The sequence below is a fragment of the Leopardus geoffroyi genome, chromosome D2 (genome assembly GCF_018350155.1).
Source record: "Leopardus geoffroyi isolate Oge1 chromosome D2, O.geoffroyi_Oge1_pat1.0, whole genome shotgun sequence".
Classification (NCBI taxonomy): Eukaryota; Metazoa; Chordata; class Mammalia; order Carnivora; family Felidae; genus Leopardus; species Leopardus geoffroyi.
The window spans coordinates 20,949,944-20,971,427 of record NC_059334.1 but is presented as its reverse complement, the minus strand read 5'-3'; the positions used below and the strand labels follow the sequence as shown (position 1 = coordinate 20,971,427).

Below are 21,484 nucleotides of genomic sequence, written 5' to 3'. Positions count from 1 at the left end.
TGATGAGTCTATTTAGTGCTATGTTTAGATATTTTTCTCATATTCTTTTGTGTAAAGTTTTGCTTTGCCGTTTGCAAAATTCACATATATCATCCTATGTATCTAACAGTCAACTTTAGGTTGACAGTAACTGAAATTTGAATACATTCCAAAACTCTACATTTGTATTCCCTCCCACCAACATTTTATGCTTCTGATGTCACTTTTTACCATCTTTTTATTTGATATATCTATTAATAGTTTTAGTTAACTTCACTACTTTTTTAAGTTTCATAGTACCTTAATATGTGATTAATCTACTATCTTTGTTATATATTTACCTTTTTCCAGTGAGGTTTTCTATTTTCATATATTTTCCTGTTACTTATTGGTGTATTAAGCTTTAAAGAAGTACCCTTAACATTTCTTATAAAGCCAGTCTAGTAATGATAAACTCCTTTAACTTTTGCTTATCTGGAAAACTTTTATCTCTCCCTCAATGATAATCTTTCCGGGTAAAATATTCTTGGTTGGAAGTTTTTTCCTTTTAGCACTTTGAATATGTCATGCCACCCTCTTCTGGCCTGCAAAGACTCTACTTAGAAATCTGCTGATAGCCTTATAGGATTTCCCTTGTTCATAAAAATTTGTTTTTCTCTTACTGCTTTTAAGATTCTCTCTTTAATTTTTGACATTTTAATTATACTATGTCTTGGTGTGGCTCTCTTTGTGTTCATCTTTTTTGGAACTCTTGGGACTTCCTGAACCTGGATGTCTGTTTTCTTCCCTAGGTAAGGGAAAATTTTAGCCATTATTTTTTCAAGTAAGTTTTCTGCACCTTTATCTCTTTCTTGGACCCCTGTAATGCAAATGTTACTCCACCTGATGTCCTGTAAGTTCTTCAAGTTGTTATTGTTCTTGGTCTTTTTTTCTGCTCTACCATCATAAGTTCTGTTGCTTAGTCTATCAGCTCTCTGATCAGTTCTGCTTTATCAGTCTAGTGTTGAAGCCCTCTAGTGTATTTTTCAGTTCAGCTATTTTATTCTTCAGCTCTGTGACTTATATTTGGTATTTCTTTATATTTTCTCTGTTGAAGTTATTACTGTGGTCACCTATTCTCCCAATTTTGTTGAACATTTTTATGACTATTACTTTCAGTTCTTTATCAAGTGCATTCCTTGTCTCCATAGCATTAAGGTCTTTTTCTTAAGTTTTGTCTTGTTCTTTTGTTTGGAACATATTTCTTGTTTTCTCGTTTTTGTTTGAGTCTCTGTATTTGTTTTTGTGTATTAGATAAAACAGCTACTTCTCTTTTTCTTGAAGGAACGGCCTTGTGTAGGTAATAAACCATCTCATTCAACCTTGTTCTTCATTGTTTTTGAACCTTTGTGATTGTGATTTATTCTTGATATATCCCTATTGCTGAGGTTGTGCCAAGAACGGGGGGTGTTACAAGGGGAAGAATCTCATTTAGTACCTAGTTTCAGGGTAATTGGAAGCCAGTCTCTCAGGGCAGCAGGTTTAAAGTATGCAAAAATATACAGTCCTGGAGGCTACAGTCAAAATTCATGCTGGCCTCCATTTCAGGAGATCATGAGGTATCCTCTAGGTGACAGCTGCAAAATTCTGGGTTCCGGATGAATGTATAAACTTTCTGGGAGGTCTCTTTGAGCTGTAGTGAGTCCAGGAGAGTGCACAACAATGGTGTCTCCTTGTTTACATTCCCTGGAAGCACCTCCATATGCTTTAGATGTGTGGGAAACCTGAAGTCTGCCTTCAGTTTGAAGTTTCAGGCTAATAGTCCTTTTCCTAGGTAGACTGGGGTTGTGTTTTAGTGTGCTGTCTGTGCAATGCCTGGTGCAGGGCAGGGTGGCCTGTTAAAAATTGTCTGCTACATTCCTATGGATCTCAAGCATGCCAGCTCCCTTGGCCACCAAGGCCAGGCAGTAATAGGGAATCTTTGTGTAGATTTTGCAAGCCCATTGGCTTTAGCTAACCAGCTGTGAATGTAGGTGGAGGGATTTACTGGCCAATTATAGAAAGGCAGTGGGAAAATATATTGACTGAACATATTTATGGGCTTCTGAAATGCAGCAGTAGAGTGTTTTGTCTATGTAGAATATCTGTATAGAATGCCATGACCACTCATACTCACCAGTCCAAGCCATCAAGCGGGGGAGGGTGACAACCACCTGTGGTTGCAGACTGTACCTAGGGAATGGGAGAATGCTACAACCATGCTCACCTGCCCCAGCCAGGAAGCAGGAGGTGCTACAACTGCCTGCTCTTTCATGCTTAAGCAAGATAGCACCATGACCTCTAACCCCTGACACTCTTAGCAAGCAACAGAATTGTGTGTCTGAACTTGCCAATTCATGCTACCGGGGTAAGTGAAGAGTGCAAAAATGGCATCCACTAACACCTCTTATCCAGAGTGATAATCAACTCTCCCCTCCCCCTCCAGCAGATGCTTTTAGACTAGCAAGTCAATCTCCTTCAAATATAGTCTAAGAGCTTTCAAACTGCTGGCTTTTTTTTTTTTACTGGGTCTCTAGGCAAGTGAGATCACATATGATCCCTTTGAAAGGGAAATATCAGTTTCCTATAGTACTTTGGATCCCTTAGACATTATCCCATTGTTTTTCTAAGCCAGATGTTTTGGGGGCTTGTTTCTTTGGTACAGACCCAGAAGTTGGGGTGCTTGATGTGGGATACCAGCCCCTTATTCCTCTGGAACAACCAGACTTGTGATATCCCTATTTTGTGTCACCAAACCAGGGGAGGGGGGTTGGCGACACTATCTCTGCCTCTCCTACATGTTTCAATGTTATCTTTTTATCTTTTGTTATAGAGAAAGAGTTCATCTACTCTTCAGGTCTTTTTTTTTCAGAAGGAAAAAGACATATGTAGCTATAGATTTGGTGTGTCTGTGGGAAAACTTGAGTTCAGAATCTTCTTAGGCAACATGGAAATCATCTTTCCTCTTTTTGAAGATGGACATTTTAACAGACAGGAGGTGATATCTCATTGTGGTTTTTATTTGAATTTCCCTAATGACTAGAGATATTGAGTATTTTTTGAGTATCTTTTGGCCATTGATATATATTTTTTGGAAAAATATCTATTCAGGTCTTTTCCCCTATTTTAATTGGATTTTTGTTTTGCTGTTGAGGGTGGTTGTTGCTACTGAGTCATAGTTCATTATATATGTTGGATATTAACCCTTTATATATGATTGCAAATATTTTTCCCATTCTCTAGGTTGTCTTTTCACTTTATTGGTCCTTTTGCTGCGCAGAAACTTTTTAGTTTGACGCTAGTCCCACTTCTTTTTGGTTCTGTTGCTGTACTGTGTTGACACTTAAAGGTGTCATACCCAAAAAATCATTGCCAAGACCCAGACCAACAAGCTTTTTTTCCTGTAATTCCTTCTAGGAATTTCATGGTCTTAAGATTGTACATTTAGTCCATTTAGAGTTAAATTTTGTGAGTGGTGTAACCTAAGGTTTCCTGCTTTTACTATGAATAACCAAATTTTTAAAGCACCATTTATTAGATCATCTTTTTTCCACTGAGTATTTTTGGTTCCCTTATCAAATATAGTTGACCATACATGCTTATGTTCACTTCTGGGCTCTAGTTCTATTCCACTGATCTGTATTTATGTTTTTATCCAGGACCATACTGTTTTGATTACTATAGCTTTCATAGCATAGCTTGAAAACAGAAAGTGTGATGCCTTCAACTAAATTCTGTATTCTCAGAATTGCTTTGGCTATTTGGGGTCTTCTGTTGTTCCATTTAAAATTTTAGATTGTTTTTTCTACTTCCGCAAAAAAATGCCATTGGAATCTTGATAAGGATTGCATTGAATCTAAAGATGTCTTTTAGTAGTATTGACATTTAACAATATTCTTTGAACACATGAACACAGAATACCTATTTATTTGTGTCTGACTTCTTTCATCAGAGTCTGTTGTTTTCATATTATAAAGCTTTACCTCCTTGGTTGTTTATTCCTAAGTATTTTATTGCTTTTGGTGCTATTGTAAATAGGATCATTTTCTTTTTCAGATAATTTGTTGCACATAAATAGAAACACAATTGGTATTTGTATATGAAATTTATATCCTGCAATTTTATTGAATTCGTTGATCAGATCTAAGTTTTTGGTGAAGTCATTAGGAATTTTCAAAATATAAAATCACATCAACTGAAAATAGAGAAAATTTTATTTGTTCATTTCCAATACTGATATTTTCTTTTTTCTTGCCTAATTGCTTGGACAAAGATTTTTCAGTACTTTGTTGAATAGGAGTGGTGCAAGTGGGCACTACAGTCTTGTTTCTGATCCTAGAGGAAAAGCTTTCAACTCTTCACCATTGAGTATGATGTTCTATTTCTCTCCCTTCCTTGGGAAAGTTTCAGCTATTTCTTTAAATACACTGTTCCTTTCTCTTCTTGAATTCTCATGTGTTTTTGTGTGTGTGTTAATATTGTTTTTATTGTGTTCCATATGTCCTCTAAGCTTTCTTCACTCTTTATTCTTTTTGCTCCTCTGACTTGATAATTTCAAATGTCCTATCTTCCAGGTCTCTGATTATTTCTTCTGCATAGTTGAATCTCCCTTTCCATCTCTTTCTTGAGAATTCTTCAGTTATTGTATTTTTCAGCTCTGGGATTTGTTTCTTATAGTTACTATTTCTTTGCTGAACATCTTATTTTGTTCATGCATTGTTACCCTAATTTTGTTTAGCTGTGTGTTATTCGAATTCATTACACTTCTTTAAGAGGATTATTCTGAATTCTTTACCTGATAGTTCATTGATTTACATTTCCTTAAGGTCAGTTATTAGTTTTAGCTTTGGGTTTCCTTTGGTGGTGTCATATTTACCTGATTTTGTGATCCTTACATTGGTATCTGAGTATTGAAGTTGTCTCCTCTTCCAGACTTCACAAGTTCACTTCGCAGAGACAGTACTACACCAGTCAGCTCACTTTGGGTTTCTGGACCTGTGTACTGGAGTAACATTCTTGGGCAGTGGGGCCTGCTATTGGAGTCTATTTAGGGGAAAGGTAATTGAGCTGTCAGTGTTGGGGTGGTGTGATATCGGTGTTCTAGGATTTTCTGAGTGGTGTCTTGTCCATGAATAGTTGTTAGTTGTTCTTGTGCGGGGGAGAAAAGTCAGGAACAATGTATGTCATCATATAGGTAGGCTCACTCTCTACTACTACATTCTCAGAGTGTCCTCAGTTGTAGCAGACTCATGTTCTCTCAAGGTGAACCTGACTTCTAAATATTGCAAAGTCACTTGGAGTCAAATCTAAGAAATTATGGGTCATATAACTATAAAGCTGTGGGTCATAACCCTTTGGCCACAATCCTTTTGAGGATCTCAGTAAACCTCTGAAAACACAAGGCAGATGACAGAAATACTGCATTTGAAAGCACAGGCACATTGCTACAAGATGGGCCCTTTCAGCAGTTTTATGAGACTCTGGGCTTTCTAGATGGATGCAGGAATCCTGGTGCCATAAACCTGTGGAGGTCTGTGTTGAAGGCTGGGGATAATTCATCCTCCAGTCCATTGGCTCCACCATTTTCCATTTCAAATGTAAGCTTCATAAGGACAAGGGTTTATGTTCCATTTACTGATGTTCCTAGAACAGGGCCTGGTACTGACTAATCCCTCTGTATATATGTAAAAAATGAGTAATTAGATGAATAATTTACTATTGGGTTTATAGGTAATATTTCAGTTTTCAAAGATTGTCTATTTTTAAAAAACCACTGGCACAGGTAATTCAAGTGGAGATATTTCTGGAAGCATAGTAACTGGAAGGTTAGGGTTTCTCTGAGAGTTCACAAATCTCAGGACTAGTAATAAGACACTGATTCCATCTGAGAATGAGTTCACACAGAATCTCAGGGCAAGGCGCAGTGAGTGTTCAGCGTGCAGTGTGACAGCACCATGATCAGTGTCTGGAACAGGAACCTGGGTCAAGAAGCCCAGCTGACTTTAGGAAGGAGCTCCTCTCCTGATGGATGAGATTGTCACAGTGGTCAGATATTTGACTCTTTATAAAACAAAGAAGAACAATAATAAAATCTGTTCTGTAATCTTACTCTTTTTGTATATACGTATGGGTGGCCAGAGAAACAATGATTGATTACTGGTCCTGGACTCCCTGGCTAAAATAAAGTACCTTCGCTTCTGGTTGAAAATGAGGATAGTCAACGCAAAACAACAGGAGAGAAAATGCAAACTCAATTCTACTGCAGAAACATCTTTCAATTCTGCTGAAAATGGGGAAAAAAAAAAGCTTTCTTAGAAAACAAAGACAGGCATAAGGTTTATGCATAAAGATTTTTTTCTTCTAAAGAAAGGCACATTTCATCTAGCAAGGGCAATACAAAGGAGTTATATAAATTTATTTTTCATATAACAATTGATTACTTTAGAAAAAATTCCCATTTTCAATGCTTAATTCCATCGCTCATTAAAAAAAATCACTAAAAGGACAAAAACCCACACAAAAATACAATCTGTATCTGTTCTCTATTTACAGATAACCGGTCACTATTAAGGCACAGACTGATTAAAAACTAACATTTATTCAAATAATCCAAATATTTTGTGCATCATATAACATTGACAACACCATAGACTGTAGTGTCATATTCCCTTCATTGCATCAAGAGAAAGTGAGAAAAGTAATTTCCAGTGTTTTTGTTTATTTTTAGCCACCCTATTTAATCTAGTTTAATTGGGACAGTTTTCTCTTTGGCATAGCATCAAAGCACTGTTCATAAAACCTGTATTGACTTAATACTGCAAATTCATTCCATCTTCCTCTATTGCAACTGCATGATAGAGAGCTTGGGAAAGAGCTCTAAATCATTAGGTTTTTTTTTTTTTTTTTTTTTGGAAGCTCTTATTAAGTAAAATTTAAGGCACTGAGTTGTTCAATAGGAAACAAATCTGAATTCCTACCCCGTGCTGAATGTGTGGCATGATGTGTTCATATAGCCATTTAAGGCAGGGAGCGACATGTTGCACAGGGTGATTCTGTTGTACTTGCAAAAGGAGCAACTTAGTTCTTATACTTAAGCACGTAAGATTTAGTTTAGAAATGGGCATCCCCTTGGTAATGTTGTAACTGACATAATTTTATGACAGGCCCATTATCTATACCTTCTAGGTTACCAATATTATTTTTTAAGGTGAAAATTTTTCTGTGTGCAAAACTTCTCTTCAACTCTTTTTCTTACTTTAATGGTAAGACTTAGTCATGGAAAAAGGTCTGGTGAATCTGTCTGATCCCACATTTGTATGAAAGTCGTCAATTATGTACGCTTATGTAATGCCTTCTGCTGAGAATATACGACAGTGGTTTATGTCCATGGAGAAAGTCTTGAATACTGAACATAAATAAGTCATTACAGTACAGGTAATTCACAACATTTCCTATGGGAAAGTTTTCCAACAAATTAATACACTTGGAAATAATATTGCTTTGAAGAAAGGAGAGGCACTTGGCGATTTTCTTCATGGATTGAAAACCTTTCATTCATCTACAATAAGATGTCTGAAAAGACCTAAGAAACAATGTTGCCTGATTTCTTGGACTTTCACAGTATAAGATAGTAACAATGAGTCTAGCCTCTTAGAAAACAGTCCTTTTTTTTTTTTCTTTTTTTTTTTTTACTTTTTGCTTTCCTTTGGAACTCAGCTGTTTTTATAAACTGTCACCCTGGAAACTTAAATAAAGCCTTTCTGTTCTCAACAAACACAAGTCTACTTCAAGCAGACAGATATGGTTTTAGAAAGTCCTGTGACCATATGGAGCACAGCTAATATGTACATGATAAGGATAGCAATTTATTTCTCCTCTTAATGGCAACAGTGCTGTCTTGTCAGATGATTATTTGTCTTTTTTAAATAAAGTGACAATCTAGGGCTCCAGTTATTGAATGCCGTCCATTCTCTACCATAAATCTCTAGTAGATATCAATTTAATCAGTTATGTACTGTATGCTTATAACATCTAAAAATAAAAGTTTGATATAAATAAGTGTCCTTTAGTGGCAGTATACTAAAGAATAGCCCTTTGCCTTCAGACAACCATTAAAATCATTTTAGCAATACAGGCAGCAGCTAAATATGATGACTGCAAAGGGTTAATATTGCAAAGTTCACTTGGTCTTTCTTTGCACCTGTTATGTGAAATAGGTTCATTGCTAATTGTTTCTAGGATGCTGACATCAATGAACAGAACTGGTCCAGAACCAAGTGGAGTCACTTGCATTTCCCAAAGTCACAGAATACTCAGCATAAAATAATCCAGTACCATTTCAAATAAAAATTTTACAGTCAGAAAAATATGACTAAATCTGATTTGTACCAATACATCAGGTGACATGAAAATGAGAGAAAGAGGGATAATTTCCACAGGACAAGAAATTAGAAAGTGTAAAGTGCTGAAAGACCTCAATAATTATTTTAAAGCAGTACCAGAAAATTCCATTTTGATTATTTTTTAAAATCCCCAAATGCCTAAACAAAACAAGCAAACAAAAGAACCTCTATGCTTTCTGGTATTCCAGATGTCAATTAATCCTTCATTTTAAGTAAAAAATCAGTGCATATGTTATTTAGGTAAATAAAAATAGGAAATAAAGCCCTACCCTCAAATTGCAAATTCTGTCCGATTGCCATTAAAAAAAAAGGCATCCAAGTGTGGCAGCCTGTATGATGACGTAAGATCATCTCCTCTCTTTTCTTCCTTTTTGGCACAAAGTTCAGGTGTGAATAAGATGCTTTGGTCCTGATACCAGACACCCAGAGTACTGAGGACGGTGTGCAGTGAAGGCAGTTCACAGATCTCCTGTGTCCAACTCGACAGAGGTGGTGGTGTGTACCTGGAGGTACGTACTGCTACCAGCGGCCACTGACGCTAGCAACATCTGAGTGATACTGACGGGGTAGCCTCCCACTTGCTCCGCCTTCCAGGAAAGAGGTGCGTGCAGTTGGTGGTTCAAAAAGCTTTCTTCGATTTTTATTCAGTTCTAGGAAGAAAAGGGGAGAATTGTTAGGAGATCAATGGAGAAGCTCAACGGGACATGGCAGTAGAGCTCAGAAAATGGTGACAGTAGGGTTTTGGAGGGGAAGTCAAATCTAGTATCAAAAGGAAAAGTTTTAGTTGCTGGTCAAAACATTTCTGAAATTGCTAGAAGGTCTGATATTAAATACAGCATTTTGGTAGCAGGAGAACCAAGGACAGGAAATCATTTTTATTGCAGTTTGTAAACTACCTGGGAGATGTCATTCTCAAAACCCTCTATACTCCAGATATACAAATTGAACAGTTTGAACTATCCCAAATGTCATTTCGGAGGCAAAGGGAGGGGCCCATCCAAGCTGGCAAAAGGCATAAGAGAGAATGTATTACCAACGACACAGAAAATTATTACAGCTATTGAACTCATCCATGTGAAACACAGCCATCACTAGATTATTGAAGTCAGACATGAAAAGAAGACCTCACACACAAACAAGAAAATAATGGAGGAGCACACTGAAGTGTTAAGCCACAGCCCAGTGGCTCCACTGATGCCTCTGCTCCTTGGGTCAGAAAGAGTTATATGAAGAAGTCTATCAGCACCAGTTTTCTTTGAATATAATAATCAACTTAGTAAAAATACTAACAGTTGAATCCAAATTCTGAGGAAAAACTAAGATGCTTTATTTTAATTGTAAAGAAACCAGAGTACTTAGAAAAAAAGTTTACTTTGTCTTTTGTCAAATAGAAACTGTTAATCAGAAAGGTAGAAAATTAACAGAGTCAGCCCATCTTGTTTATCCCTATGCAACATCACTCCTCCCCACCCTCTACCACATACATTTACAAATCCTCAAATAAACCAATGTAACTCTTGCTAATAAAGAGAACTGTCAGACTCTGGATATTAGGGTTCTGACAGCCACCAAACGCAAGTATCAAATAATGGGATTATATAGTTGATGTGCTTAAAGTTGTCTTTTTTTTTTCTTGAGGGGGTGAAGCCAATGGTTCAGCATGTGCATTTGCACAGTACTCAGAACTTTTTTAACCACACATACACACAATCTCCTTTTCCAATTCTGAGGTTGCATAAGCTATGGCTACATTAGTGCTGGAGCTGAAAACAACAGACTCAAGTTGCAGAGCAGTCACAGGTGGCTAAGGACAGCCATATGGCCAGATGTGCACTTATCTCCTGAGTTCTGGAACATGAACCAACACCCTAACACTTCACCCCACTGCCTTCCAAAATGTTAACATCTGCCCCATTGAGGTGATGCACGAGTGGAGATATCTCTCTTTTGTTCACAGTTAGGTCTTAGTGGAGAAGAAAAATAAGTGATTTAGTAGCGATTGTAACAACAAGCACTTTACAATTTGTTTTGTCCTATTTAAGTCCTCCTTAAGGAATAAATGATATTACCATTTTCCATTTTAGACACGAAAACTGAGTTTTCAAAATAGACAAGAGTAACCTATCCACACAGCTGTCAAGTGACAGGCTGAAACTCTGCCTGCCTATGCAAATGCTGTGCTCTGGGCCCTGAGCTCCAGTGATCCATCCATCGAGTAGAAAAGACCAACCAAGTCATTAGGAATACAAATCTGAAAGCTTGGTAGTTTCAGGTATGCCAGATAACAGAGCTGCACTTCATATTTTACTATACTAAATTTATTTTTTAAATAGAATAACATAGCTTTAAAACTCTGGAACAGCAAGGAAGGTATCTTTATAAGATGCAGGTATGCTTATAGATGGCTATTGTTTCAAATTTCTGCAAAAACACTGTAGCAATGACATTCCTACTAAAAGCTGAACACATGTATTGTTTTTAAAAAACAAACAGAAATTCATAAATCAAGACAGAATTTAATATATTTAAAGGCAACTGTAGGAAAGTTAAGAATAAATGAATCCCATTAAGCACACAGCCTGTGAAAGTTTTATCCACCTTCTAGTAAGAAGACTGTCTTGGCCTTCATTTTCTCCTGAGAGAGTAATGCATGAATCAGGAGAACATTCCCATGCTACAGAGAAGGAATAGGAATGCATCTACCCTAGCACACTTAACATGCACAATTGAAGAAATTGGGCCACTGAAGACATACACATTTTTTAAAAAGACATTGAAAACTTTATTCTGAAAAGTCACATCAACTAGATTTTTGAGAGAATAAAATGATCATGAAGGAATTCGGCCATTCCCTAAAGATATAATTTCTAAGGTGTATATTTCCAAATGTGAAGCAGAGATAAATCTACTAGAGAGACTATCAAAGATCAAGTCCTACTGAAGAGACTTTATTTTTGTTGTTGTTTTTTACATTAAAAAGTAAACTCCCTCCTGATTTTTTTTCAAGTAAGCCTAAGAGATAGTTTGGGAAAATACCAACCTTTTTCTTTGAAATTCCAAGGTTCACACAATCCTGGCAGCTCTCAGGATCTTGTTGCGGGTCTGAACAGAGTCACAAACTAAAAGAATAGGTCGGGAAATGTTAGATCTACCTGAGGCCGTGGTGGGAAGCTTGTCAATAGGATGTTAAAGTTCCTTTTACTTTGTCCCTGTACAATTTAGTTAATCACTCACTAAAATACTGAGAAAAATCAAAGAATTTTCAAAAAAATCACAGATTTGAAAAAAAAAGATCATTTTCTTCTCTATCTATACTAGAGATAAATCTCATCTCCTTCTATGACATTAAAAGAAATGTCTTCTGGCCCAAGATTAAAAACAGAATAAAACCTACACTGAAAGAACAACCCTGATCACAGATTAAAAATCTATAAAATTTTTAAAAGGAATTTTGAACAAACTCTGTACCTAACCAAACTATGTAACCACAAGACAAACGTGAGTAAAAGCTGCCCAGCTACCCTGCATCCACCCCTGGAAATGGAATTTTCTGAGACTAGAAATGGATGCCTTTGTGGTCAGATGAGCTGAACTGGAAAAAGAAGGCTTTTGATGAAGGGTTTCTCAATAAAAACTTATTACTTGCAGAGAAAACAATTTACCAGGTTCAAACAGATGCACTCAACAAAGTAAGGCAAAATCATCCTTAAAATAATCAAGTACTTCACACTGTGCAGAACATTCATAAGACATCTATTCAAAGCCTCTAATTCCCTTTAAAAGCAAGAAGACCTGTGAACCCCATTGAGAGAGGTGGTCTAAAGAAATAGTATGTAATCTCAACAGAACCACACAGAGGATGACTGGAGAAAAAAAAAAATTTTTAAAGAAGCTTCAAAACCCCTCCTTTCCAACTCTACTCCCCCAAACCCACCTGAAATACATCACAAATGTGTTCCAGAATAAAGATCCTGATGATTTAAAGAGATCTGCCTGTTGCTGGAGGCTTTACAAAGTTTGGGTGCACAAAGAATTTTCATTATATGGTCTCTGACATTCCATAAATCTCTAATGAAAAATTACCAAATTCTAAAACAGATACTTTCCAAATGTGTTGGCCCACAAGCATATTTTAACACTACAGGCTTGGTGATTATGTGAGTTAATTAAATTTCAAATAGTTATTTTTTTAATTAATAAAAGAATGTGAACATATACAAAGTTAATTTGGGTCTAGAAATAGCCCTTTAAGGCTGAGTTATAAACAAGTTGAAAACTATCCTATTGCTAGAGGTAGTAAAAAAAAGAAAGAACAAGAGAATATACTGCTAATAACCATACACTGTTAAAACTGTAGTTCATTTCCACTACATCTGATGACATACCATGGGGAAGGACAGACCTCAGAAATGGAAGGTAACCTTACACAATCATCTATTCCAATCCACCTTAATGCTTAAGAAACCAAAACCAAAAGAGGTTTGGAAACTCACCCAAGGACTAATGACTTGGCAGAGGAAAGCCCATATCTCTTTATCTGAATACAGTGCTCTTTCCACTCTACCAAGCTGATCTTATTAACAAGAAAAAGCATCCTCCCTGTGGAGTTCCATTAATGCAACCACTTGGTTGGAAGAAGGATGGAAGAAGACTCATCAAACTGATGCGTGTAGAACTCTATCCATGAAGAAGCCTAACAGGCTGCCCAATGGCTGAATTTCCACCCTTATTTCAAAGCTGTTCTGCTTATATCTGCTTTAGGTATTAGGTCTATATATAAGATATTCTTGTGGAGTTGGGAGGGGGATGCAATCTCCTGCTAAAATAAAATGGAAAACCAGTGGTTTCCATTTTATTTGCTGATCTGATTAGTGAATATTGTTTGGAAACGATTTGCACTTGGTTAGATGCCACTGTTGGCTTCACAAAGGCATAGCCTGCAAAATCAATGTTTTCAAAAGGCAAAGTCATTTTCCCACCACACCTGACACTTGGCTTCTGCCCTTGGTGTCTCTGTCTTTTTGAGAAACTGGTACATATATAACATTGACATTAATGAACTTTATCAGAACTTCTTCAAAAAGTAACCTCATTTTTTGCCCCTAAAATTTCTGTCATATTTTTCTATATACCATTTGGAAGTACATGGTTATGTACTTATCATGCAGCTCAATTCCTCATAAATGGAAGATACCCAGTAAATATACATAAAGCATTTTCTAATACCTAGAATATGCAATAAGTGCACCAAAAAAAGTGGTCTGGGACATTATTTTCCTTCATTCTGTGACTACATTCAGGATTCCATACCTTTCTGTGTCTCACAAATTCTATTAAAAGTTTGGGAAAAACTTAAAAGCATTAAGACAATACTACTAGATTCTAGCTATACCAAGGATCATTCTTTCTCTGGTGCAATTATCTTAGTTGGTATGCAAGGATACATGCATTTGAAACATGACAGCCAATCCAGAATAATTATTCACTAGTCCAATCATACTTGCTTAACACAACCACAGAAAGGAGAATTCAACTTCTCCCCCATTCTTATGTTCTGCAAAGGGCAACTTTGATTCGGTCTTTCTGAAGAGATCTGTTTTAAAGAACGACATTGTCAAGGCAGGTTTTCAGACAATGCCTTGAGGAAGGAGTAGGGATGTTCTAGGCATTTGTCACAATGTTAGTGGGAAAACACTCTAGAACCACAACCACAAGGTGCCAGCATAGTAAGCAAGTGGTTGATGGACAGAACCAGCCCCAGTGGCTGAGGCTACTGGCAGAGGTTATTCAGATTTTAAAATAGGAGTATGAGCATTTATATTCACCTGAGATTGCAAGCAGCATTTTCCTCCTGGCACCAAAAGTCGTAATTCCCAGCTCCTTCAGATCCTGATCTGTGAGAGTGAGGAATGTCTGCAGATCGATCTGTGGGTGAAAAAGTAATGTATAACCAATATATTAAGTACTTATTTTTGTGCATTAAAAGTTCAACTCATTACTAGACATATTTCATTTTCTAATTATGCTCTGCCTACTTCCAAAAAGGAATGATGGTGTCACAAATCTAGGGGACAAGAGACAATAAAGGTGGTGAAATGAAAGTAATGATTCTAGTAGGAGACTTAGTCTAAGCCAGTTATTTATTGCAATTGAGATTAAAACGTTAGGTCTTAGCATCCTGGCAGCCAGAGCAAAAAGGGAAACACAAATTCCACAGGTTTTGTGAACTGATAAAAGAATACATGCCTGTCCAGAAGATAGAAAACATTTCTTAGCTTTGGATTCTGAATTAAGTGTAGTTCTATAAAAAGAAACTGAATAATACCATAAATGCTATCCTCCATTGTGTTCTACATAAGAATGGTGGAAGAATTCCCAGACTACATGAGACCCATGATTCACTTGGCTCGGTCCAGCATGTTATCTCTGAAAGTGGCCTACAAGTATATATTGGTATATAATTGCACACTCTGGCATCAGCAACAAATTGTGAAGGGAGGAAGCCCAAGGATCCCACCCTTCCTTTGAAGAAAGGTAATAGGCTCTGAAGCCAGAGAGATTTGGCTCTCTATTCCGCCTCTGCTGTTACTAGTTGTGGGCACTCAGGGCTGACATACTGCACGCTGCAGGGCTGTAGTGGGCATGAAGTATGATCGCAGAGATAAAGCAGAGGGCTCACCACAGTGGTGAATAACTGGCAGTTATGGTTAGTAATTATGTATTTAGACATATCATCTGTGAAAGCGGCTAAACAAATCTTCAACCTGCTTATAGTAAACTAAATCCCACAAGCTCACTTAATAAATTCTTTTTAAGTCGTATTTGAGTATTAGAGAATATCCTACATGAAGGAAACAGAACCGAATTTATACTTTTCATTCAAATGATATAGAAATTAATTTGAGATTTTCTGTTTTCATTTTGGAAAGTACATCCAGATCTTGGAAAACCTTTTCATTTATCGTGTCTAAAGATATGCTTTTAGAAATTCTATTAAATATATATTCTTTATTTTAGGGATCCCCTCCTTTTAAAGTGCCAGAGATGAAATATTTTGGGTTTAGTGGGCCATACTATCTCTGTTGCAACTATTTGACACCGCTGTTTTAGCTCAAAAACAGCCATAGACAATATGACAATATGTAAATGAATGTGTGGCTGTGTTTCAATAAAACTTTATTAACAAAGGCAGGTTTGCAGGCTACAGTTTGCTGACCCCTGCTGTAGTGAATAAATATTAGATAAAGGCAGTCTGGTTTTATATTATGTTTTCTTCCTTCTTAGATTAATTCAATAAGAAGTACATTTAATATATTTATTTCTATGCTTCTTCAAATAAGAAATAAATATAAATTTTAAAAAATCCAGAATATCACTGAATAACACCCAGTCTTTTACTTCAAAACCTTCTTTTTCTGGACTAATTAAAATACTTCTGTCCTCGAGCTTCTCGATCAGCTACACTTGTCTAACCAGCAAAGCTAAATACGTAAATGCAATTTTTTAACACACTGATGAGTGCAACTTAGAAAATCCTCAGTTAGGGGCGCCTGGGTGGCGCAGTCGGTTAAGCGTCCGACTTCAGCCAGGTCACGATCTCGCGGTCCGGGAGTTCGAGCCCCGCGTCGGGCTCTGGGCTGATGGCTCAGAGCCTGGAGCCTGTTTCCGATTCTGTGTCTCCCTCTCTCTCTGCCCCTCCCCCGTTCATGCTCTGTCTCTCTCTGTCCCAAAAATAAATAAACGTTAAAAAAAAATTAAAAAAAAAAAGAAAATCCTCAGTTAAATGAACACTAATTCAGATTTCGGGAAAAGACAATGAAATCAATATGCTGAAATCCAATACACAGATGACAACCTTTTTTTGTGTTTGGTGTTAAAAAACAAAGTTCAGCAATTACACTTAATAAGTTATTGAACCATGGGCAATACATTAAATTTATGATACAAAGGCCTAACCTTAGATTCTTTTTGAGAGATACATGCTTGAGAATTATGGATTTAATCAGATGTTCTCTAACATGAAATAAGCCAAACTGGAATGAAACTTAAAAACCATGTCTGGACTTGAAAAATACATACATTTATTGAAGTGTTCTAATTTTATATTGCACTGGGTTAGCTATGCCCTAGCAATAATGACAGCATTATTAGAAAGAATTGTGTTCAGGGGCTCTTCTCTTTAAGTCAGTGCATAATAATTTGGCTGATCAGTTTGGTCAAAATCCATGGTAGTGATGTTTCAGAAAACATCTTATTTCTGTCTCAGTTCAGGCAAAACCCAAACAGTAAATTAATGAATAAATTAACATATATAAAAAGCACATTCTATTTTGTGAGAACAGATTCGGTAACATGACTAGGATGGGGTCAAAAACAACCACGGATATTTATTTCAGATGCTGTTATTTAAGAACCACAAATAAAGATAATACGGATTAAACAGTGAAATAATCTTAAATACAGACTTTGCTGTTAGGGGAGTCGTGAATCAAACGTTCCCATGAATCAATACACCGATTGGGTATTTTAGCTAAAACTAGTGGAGGTGTGTTTTTGGAAACACAGTTTTCTATATTTCTGCTAACCTGTGTTTACTAGTTGCACTAAATAAATAAGAAATGAGATGACATTTTTCTTAGCAGTGGAAACAAGTTATGAGGCTTTAATAAGTGCTCAGTGAAAGCACAGCCATAGGTCAGTAAGCCATTTCATTCTAGAAGTAGTCACACACAACCAAAACAAAGATGCCCAGGAAAGTAAATAATGACTGACCTCTTGTTGCTGGAAGACATCTGTGTATTTGCCCAGGCCCAGTTTGCTAAAGAGCTCAGGGAGGTCAGAGCCTTTGAAAGAGCTGTTCAAGTTACAGCCATTGCTTCCTGTCAGTGAAGAAATGCAGTCCATATAATTGCTACTGCTGAGATAGTGCTCCGCTGAAAGACAAAGGAGAGGCAGGCTTCAAGTGAAAATGCCCAGAGACAACACGGTCTAATTAAAAATTTTAATCACTCAAATATTTTAGATTTCACTGTTGGACTGAATAGAGCAGTAATTGCAGAAATACTGTAATTCCTTACTGAAACATTGGCTTTTCATTAATGAAATGCTGGTTATTGCTTTAGAGAGGCTCTTGCCATTAAAATGTTACACTTGGGAGGCAGCAATTCACCAACAGTGCCTCTGTAGTTAATAATCATTAATCATATTCTCCTGAGCATTCAGAAACATTTGCTCTTCATAATTGATTTGATGTGAATTAAATGAGAAACTGGAAGAAAGATCCCCAGGATACAATAAAGGTATGGGAAGTTACTGTGAGTCCAGGCTCCTTTTGGAAAGCAGGATAGCCCTCTGTGTCCACACTTGTGTTTTCCTGTGGTCAAAGGAATTGCCAGATATTGCAGCGTGTAAATCTCATCCCTTACAAAAATATAATTAGGCAGTGAGTTCACAAAACAGAGTGCTTCCAAAATTAAGAGCAAATGCAAAGTTTAAGAATGGCACTGGAGTTTCTGGATTATGACAGAAATGAATCTGTCTACTGAAAAAAATTCTAAGACAGCAAAACTAGACTTAACCTTGGCTCCGCCATTGATTTGGCGGGCAAAGATTTCTCCACATTGTCTGTGGTGCTCAGACCCAATAACACTCACTGCTGGGTGATGGACTGGTGAGTCATACCAAGTACTTGACCAAATATTGAATATTTGAAACACTCTCCCAGAGCTGCTTTGGAGAGCCCAGTAGAGCCCTGCAGCTATCCCTACTTCCCTGACCAACAACTAGCTCTTATCCATGTGGGAATTCTTCCCCTTATACCAAAGTTGCAGCTGCAGGAATGATTCCAAGGTTGATGAGGGCAGAGGATGCTCACCTAGCTAATCAGATACATCTTATCTCCTCCGGCCAATGCATTCTCCAGATCTAAGAATCCTGTTCTAGATTGTTTTGTTTGCCACTAATCACCTTCTCTGGTCATTTCATTTCCCAAATGACAGTACATATACTTTCTATATTTCAAGTGGAAGGAATTTCCTGATCAAGTTTCTCTTTCTCTTAAAAATAGGTGTTTTAGTGGTGCCTGGCTGGCTCAGTCTGTGCACCATGCAACTCTTGATCTCTGGGTAGAATTCAAGCCCCACATTTGGTGTGGAGCCTACCTAAAATAAAAATTTAAGGGATGCCTGAGTGGCTCAGTCAGTTAAGCATAGGACTTTGGCTCAGGTCATTATCTGGCAGTTTGTGGAGCCCCCAGGTCAGGCTGTCTGCACAGTGCCTGTCAGCACAGAGCCCGCTTCAGATCTTCTGTCTCCCTCTCACTCTGTCCCTCCCCTATTCACGCTCTATCTCTATCCTTCAAAAATAATAAAAAAAAAATAATAAAAACAAAAATTTTAAAATATACATTAAAAAACAGATGTTTTATCTTTTGTGGGGAGAAAGTGTAGATGAAAGAACCTAGGACCAAGCCCTGGAGCATTCCACCATTTAAAGGGAAGACCCAAAGTCATCAACCCAGTGAGGTATTGGCTCGAGGTTGACACAAAGCAAGAATGCAAAGAGCACATGGGAGTAACCACTGGAGTTGACAAGATGAAGGCTACTGAAAGGCTAACCATATAATTTACTGTTTAAACAATAAATTTACTTTCTTTGAGAACAGAAGAGGGAGTTACTGAGAATCACAATGGTACAACTCCTGTTAACAGGCTCTGAGAAAAACCTAGACATTGCTAACTTTGAAAAGGATGTCATGAAAAATCATCTACAACTGTGGTCTTCAATACAGTAACCACTGGCCACATGTGGCTACTGAATGCCTTGAAATGTGGGTAGTGGGAATTGAAATGTTCTGCAAGATTAGAAGATCTATTCGTACCAGATTTTAAAAACTTAGTACAAAAAAGAATGTAAAATATCTCATAAAAATGTCTTTACATTGATTACATGTTTAAATAATATTTTACATATGTTGGGTTAAGCAAATATGTTAGTAAAACTGGGGAAAAAACAGAGGTTTCAAAATTAAATGTTCTTAGTGATATTTATTATGACACATAATTTCCCTTATATTTCTTTTTATCATAACTATTTATAGTTTTTATAATCTCTTTTAAACTCCTTATGTTTTTAAAGCATCTCACAAAAGCCAAACACCTGTTTTTCCTTAATCATTCCTTTTTATTAATGAGTTCCCTATCTTAACTCTCATCCTGAACTTCAATGCAGCTAAGTTGTACAGTCAATTTTAATTATCCAGTGTTAAGTGAAGGGAAAGGAGATAAAGACTGAAAAAGAAGGACAAAACAAATTTATATTGAGCCACAGAACAGAGATCATTTCCACCCCTAGATCTGCACCTGGCACCAGCCTGCCTCACAGCTCCATGCTCTTGTCAGTGGTGAGGTGCCCTGCCCACACAAGTTTCCTGGCTACTACTGATAATACATTTGGAATGTGTTTTCTTTTTTAGAGCTGGCTGACACCATGACTGGCCTTTTCAAATCGGAGACTCTTGATAAAATGGCCAACCTAATTGATGGCAACAACTGACTGTTACTGAGTGTCCACTACACTCACTTAGATTGCCTTTCTTCAAGTATTCTTCAAATACTCCAAACTATGTTTCAGGATCCCAAATTCATCAAAAACCCTGAAAAACGCCACTAGGGGAATATCTTGTGATTACTATTGTCAATTCTTGTCTGCTTACCTATTTACACAGCCCAGAAGTGTGAGAGCTGTTACAGACAAAACCAATAGACGCATGCTGAGTCTTCACCACATTTGTTCAAAGCCAGAACCTGTATGCTTTAAACTTTTTCTTCCTATTTATGCCAACCTGGCTACATATTGTCATTTTAAAAAATTAAAACTTGCTCTTCACCTTTAGTAGCTACCCACTGGGCAGACTTTATTTTCCAAGATGCTAATTTGATCTCATTTGCCTCAACTCCTTTACATCCCTGTCTTTTCCTTATCACGTGGATGTTTGTGGGAGCATGACTCATCCATACATTCACTCAACAAACATTTACTGAGTGCCTATCTGTGTCAGAACTGCTAGATATTTGGGAAGAAATAACAAATAAGCCTCTGCCTAACAATGCTCGGCACACGGGCAGTTTGTAAGTTCTTACTGAATGGATAACTATGGTTGCTAGCTTGTAGAGTTCAAATTATCCACAGGTATAACAAGATGAGTGTAACAAGTGCTAAGTGAAAGCACAGACAAAACGCAGTGGAAACAGAGAACTCCACCATCTGCTTCACCTGGAAAAATAAGGAAGGCCTCATAGAGAAGGTGGCATGTGATGCCAAATACTTGAAGGCATGGGGTTCAGAGTTTATATTTGAGCATCACCCTAAATCAAATGGACAAATTCCAGACTGATTACATCTAAAAGTATGATGAAAAGCCAAAGCTCACTTGATTTGTTCTGTTTACGTTTGGGGCTGCCAATAGAACCGGCAAATTCACTAGGACTTGTGGGTCCTATTCCATTTCGGTCTCTCCAGTTATCAGATTCACCTCCACTTCCCAAGTGTTCACGACTGTTGGACCTCGAGAGGGACACTGATGAACCCTGTAGACAATCAAAGCCAGATGAGGAAATATTTAATAAGGTAGGTGTCCTGAGCTTTGAGGAGAAAAGAATGCACGTTACACCACCACCATTTACTTCTATTGTTCACCACTGCTGATTCTCAGGAAGAGGCCATGCCATCTGTCTATAGGCCTTCTATCCTCCAGCCACCAAGGACACCTGGTAATATACACAGTATTCATTCACTCCTCCTTCATTATGAGAGTCCCCAGCACAAAGACTGAGTCCTATAAGATTTGGAGCAATGGATACTGAGATTCCTCCCTATTATAGAGAACCACACAGTAAGTCTTCCATCTGGTAAAGCAGAGATTCTCTGCCTTGTATCACCTAAAAAGGACACATGGGAGGGGGTGTGCCTAGACCTAATGCTCTAACAAGAATACAGCTCCCAGGCTACTAGAGTCAGAGTGGAGAGAGGGTTGGCATTTCTTCCGTGTTACCCTCATCCAAACAATTATATGGTCTTTCTAATAA

At 37.3% G+C, this 21,484-nt stretch overlaps 1 protein-coding gene across 1 annotated transcript in view; it reads right to left on the bottom strand.

Annotated features, from left to right (window-relative positions):
• Positions 1-6,386: 6,386 nt before the first annotated feature.
• The window catches only part of BICC1 (BicC family RNA binding protein 1), a 287,220-nt gene continuing 272,122 nt past the window's right edge, over positions 6,387-21,484 (bottom strand). The window contains exons 18-21 of the mRNA XM_045437456.1: positions 20,830-20,986; positions 17,172-17,332; positions 14,225-14,324; positions 6,387-9,049 (exon numbers count right to left, since the gene is read on the bottom strand). Coding sequence (XP_045293412.1) covers positions 8,919-9,049; positions 14,225-14,324; positions 17,172-17,332; positions 20,830-20,986 — 549 coding nt within the window. The 3' untranslated portion in view covers positions 6,387-8,918. The remainder of the gene's footprint in view (positions 9,050-14,224; positions 14,325-17,171; positions 17,333-20,829; positions 20,987-21,484) is intronic.